This window comes from Canis lupus, chromosome 30 (assembly GCF_003254725.2).
Source record: "Canis lupus dingo isolate Sandy chromosome 30, ASM325472v2, whole genome shotgun sequence".
NCBI lineage: Eukaryota > Metazoa > Chordata > Mammalia > Carnivora > Canidae > Canis > Canis lupus.
This window is the reverse complement of record NC_064272.1, coordinates 35,949,870-35,954,318: the sequence shown is the minus strand read 5'-3', so window position 1 is coordinate 35,954,318 and position 4,449 is coordinate 35,949,870. Positions and strand designations below refer to the sequence as shown.

The 4,449-nt window shown below is 56.8% G+C and overlaps 1 protein-coding gene across 5 annotated transcripts in view; it reads left to right on the top strand.

The window, feature by feature from the left end:
- The first annotated feature begins 187 nt into the window (after positions 1–187).
- The window catches only part of GRAMD2A (GRAM domain containing 2A), a 32,028-nt gene continuing 27,766 nt past the window's right edge, over positions 188–4,449 (top strand). For 4 of the 5 annotated variants that reach the window (XR_003145975.3, XM_025472283.3, XM_025472284.3 and 1 more), the window contains exon 1: positions 203–263. Coding sequence is in view for 4 of the 5 variants with exons in the window: in XM_025472283.3 (XP_025328068.1) it covers positions 223–263 (41 nt within the window). In the remaining variant the exon portion in view is untranslated. Of the gene's footprint in view, positions 264–4,449 lie in introns of all 5 variants that reach the window. The other variant, XM_025472287.3, reaches the window with a different exon arrangement.

The following is a 4,449-nucleotide window of genomic DNA, read 5'->3' as shown; positions in this document are numbered from 1 at the left end:
AGGAGGAGGAACGGCCAGTGGGCGGGGCCCGTCCCGCGCCGGCAGCCAATGGGCGTGGCCGGTCCCGCGCCCGCAGCCGGTGGGCGGGGCCCGTCCCGCGCCGGCAGCCAATGGGAGGGCGGGGGCGGGCCCGTCCCGCGCCGGCAGCCAATGGGAGTGCGGGGGCGGGGCACGGCGCTCGGTCTGGCCGCGGGGTCCCTGGCGCTCGCCGGAGGCTCCGCGATGACCGCTCCGAGCCGGGGCGAGGCCGCCGAGGCGGGCAGGTAAGGGGCTGCGGCCCGCGGGCTGGGCTCGGGGGCCCGGGGCTGCGCGAGGGGACGCCGCCCGGCGGGGCGAGGCGGCCGCGGGGTGTCGGCGCCTGGGCCCCTTCTGGCCGCGGGGCAGGCACTCCGGGCCACCGGAATTTGGGCTCCGCTGCAGGGATGCCCAGGGATGCCCAGGGATGCCCAGGGATGCCCAGGGATGCCCAGGGCTGCGCGGTTCCGGGCGCCTCCGGGGGCTGCGAGGTGTTGGCGGGGGCAGAGGGCCCGGCCGTCGGCGCCCCGTGCTCCGTCCCGGGGGATGGGGGAAGCCCGCGCGGCCCCGCCAGCGTCGCTGTCCATCCGTCCGTCCGTCCGTCCGTCCGTCCATCCATTCGTGCGGTCCGCAGCGGAGCCGAGTCCTTCGTCCTGGCGCCCCTCACCCCAAGTCGGGCGCTTCCCTGCTGGTCCCGGAGGCGTCTCCCACCCCCCCACCCCCTCCCGCCGGCTCGGCCCGCCGCGGCCCCGAGGCAGCTCGGAGCTGTCCCGGCACGACTCGGCCGCACCCGGGCTGCAGGGGCCGCCGCTCCGCCTGGAGACTGATCCAACGTCGCATCGGGAGGAGGGACCGTTCCTGCCGCGGAGCACGGGGCACGGGGGCTGGGCAGGCTGGAGGTGCTGCTTCAGGTAGGCAAGGGGTGCGGTCTCCGCCCCCGGAGGTCCTGGGCGCCGCGGCGGGGCTGCTTGGGGAGGACCGGCCGGAGCGAGCTGCAGGTCCCCGCGCCGCAGCCTGAGCCCCGGAGGCAGCCAGGCCGGGCCGCCGGCGCGGGGAAGCGGGTGAACGCGCGGGTCCTGCCCCGGGCCGCCCGGCTGCACCCTCGGGGACCCCCTGTCCTGTTTCCAGAGGCCGGTGGGCCTCCACCCAGCTGTCGTGTACCCTGATTTTCGTTGCTCGCCTCCCCCCTCGTCCTGGGTAAGGGTGCCCCGTCCTTGCGGGGATCAGGCTCCCAGCGCTGGGAGAGGCGCCCCGACCGTCTGTGAGGTCTTCCCCCAGGTGCGCCTGTAGCTGGCTCCAAAGTCCAGCGCTTCTCAGAGACTAGACCCCGTAGTGAGGGGTCCAGCACACCCCCTCTCCTGTGCTCCGATCGTGCTGGCTGGAGTCCAGCCCACGCTGATCGACACAGGTGAGGGTTTGACAGGGCCAGGGCAGCGGTGAGCATCTCTGGGGCAAATGGACTGGACCTGGGTCTAGAGGGCAAAGCTGATGGAAGCTGTCACGGAGCTTCCAGGACTTTCCGCAGGGACCAAATGGAAGTTCTTCCTGATTTGCCTTAGGGAGAGGTTTCTGAATTAGCCTAGACTGGACAGCCCTGGCCCTGTCCATGCCCTGATGCTACTACAGGTGGCTTTCAAAATTCTGAACTTAGGTGAGCCCCCCAAAGGCTCCATGCAGAGAGAAAGACCTGTGCGCCAGCTCATCTCCCCCCCCCAACCCCAGGATTCCCGAGGTGAGGTGGGGAGTACTCAACATGAGTCTATGCCAGCCAGGCTCCCCCTGATCTTACTAGCACCTCTTGGGGGGCTCTACCCAGTCCCTAACCTGGTTAAGATGTAGCCTGGGCGCGGAAGGCCACATACTGTGTTCACCCGACCAGCATGAAGGGCCTTCCTCGGGGAATCAGAAGTTGGTTCTAAGCCTCACGCTGTTCCTATTTTGCTGAGACTTGGGGAAGAGTCAGGTCCCCTCTCTGGGTTTGTTTTGCCATCATCATAAGGTGAGGAGATTGGATTATAGTCTCCCGTAGGGCCTTTTCTATGATGTCATTCAGTGATTCTGCAAATTAGCCTCAATTTCCCCTCAATTTCTGGAGGTATTTTATTTCTTCACATAATTTCTTCTTTGCTAGGACTCCCTATAGAAAGTCCATGAAATCAAGGGGCACCTCACTGTCTTGGTTGGTGCAGCATCCGTCTCTTGATCTCCAGGTCATGAGTTCAAACCCCATGTTGGCTATAGAACTTACTTAATAAACACAGACACACACACACACACACACACACACACACACACACAGGCCCATGAAATCGAAAATGGTACAGTATTCCACTTTGGTGTCCAGTGTCTGAGTTTGGACACCAGAAAATAACTTGCTTGTCTCCTTTCCTGAAAAGTGAAAATAAGCCCCCACAATACTGCAGCTATCTCTGGTGCCAAGTGTAAGTTTGGCGTGGAGTCGGTCTGGGCCATTGTGCTGCTCTTCACCTGGGCTGCAGGACATCAATCTGGCACCATTTGTCATCACCAACCTTTGAAGCTTTGTTTAATCCCCCAACTGTTTACTAATGTAGGAAGGGAAGAAGAGGGGGAGACCAGAAGCCCCTGGGAACAGAGATTCCTGTGTGATAAGAAGCTAACCCCCCCTCCCTCCAAGGATTACCTGCCTGCTGTAGCACAGATTCCAGAAGGAAGGATTTTTTTCCCCCAAGAATGTAAGCCTCTACAGGGTAAGCTGTTTCCTCCCTTCTCCCTACCACATCGACACATTTTTACTGCTCTGGAAATGTTTGGTCATAGGGGCACCTGGAGGCCCCGTCGGTTAGGCATCTGCCTTTGGCTTGGGTCATGATCCCAGCATCCTGGGATCGAGTCCTGCATCGGGCTCCCTGCTAGGCAAAGAGTCTGCTTCTCATTCTTCTTCTCCCGCTGCCCCGCTCCCCATACTCATCTCTCTCTCTCTTGCTGTCTCAAGTAAATGTTAAGAAATTGTTTGGTCTATATTAGGACTGGAGTTTTCTTTTTAACATTTTATTTATTTATTCATGAGAGAGAGAGAGAGAGAGGCAGAGACACAGGCAGAGGGAGAAGCAGGCTCCCTGCGGGGAGCCCGATGCAGGACTCAGTCCTAGGATCCCGGGATCACGACCTGAGCCAAAGGCAGACGCTCAACCACTGAGCCACCCAGGTGCTCCAGGACTGGAGTTTTAATAACCCTTGGAGTTTGAGCCACTCTTCAAGTCCTAGTCTTAAATTAACCGCATGTTTCCTCAGGTGATGTTTAATATCCACTAGAAAATCACATGGTGAGTTTTTGAAACAGATGTGTTTCTGGCGGGCACTATTTATTTTTTTCTTTTTTCCTTTGTAAAATAATCTCTACACCCAATGTGGGGCTTGAACTTATAACCCTGAGATCAAGAGTCACTCACTCACTGACTAGCTAGCCAGGTGCCCCACACTATTTCTATTTTAATCTGAAATAGGAAACACATAAAGAATTAGTTTAAATCGGGGGCGCCTGGGTGGCATAGTTGGTCAAGCGTCTGACTCTTGATTTCAGCTCCGGTCATGGTCCCAGGGTCCTGGAAAGGAGCCCCATGTCACACTCAGCACGGTGTCTGCTTAAGACTCTCTCTCCCTCTCCTCTGCACTACCTCATCCCCCCTCTCTCACTTGAGAGAGATCTCAAATAAATAAATAAATAAATCTTGAAAAAAAAAAGAGTGAGTTTAAATCAAACACGAATTGGGACACCTGGGTGGCTCAGTGGTTCAACGTCTGCCTTTGACTCAGGGCGTGATCCCGGGGTCCTGGTATCGAGTCCCACACTGGGCTCCCTGCAGGGAGCCTGCTTCTCCCTCTGCCTGTGTCTCTGCCTCTCTCTCTCTGTGTGTCTCTCATGAATAAATAAATAAAATCTTTTAAAAAATAAATAAATCAAACATGAATTCCTTTTCCTCCTAACAGGGTGATGTGGGACATTGATGGTATATTAAAAACAGTCAAAATCGTAGTGGCCTTTTATTTCATGGGCATCTCTTTTCCTCTGACTTAGGGTCAGAGCAGCAGCATGGGTGGTATGTCTGAGCAAACAACTGGGACCAGTTATAAAGATTTTCTTTGTCTCTTCAGAAAAAAATTTAAATATTTCTATTTTGTGTTAACATTAACAGGATTATTCAATACTTGCCCGTACCAACCAGAGCCACACAAAGTGCTTTTTAAAATATTTTTTGAATTTAGAAGGACTATCCAGAAAAGTTATTTTAAAACAACTCACTGACAGGGGCGCCTGGGTGGTTCAGTCGGTTTTGTGTCTGATTCTTGGTTTCGGCTCAGGTCATGATCTCAGGGTCCTGAGGTCGAGCCCATGTTGGGCTCCCTGTTCAGTGGAGAAGCTACTTCTCCTCTCTCTCTCTCCCTGGCCCATGC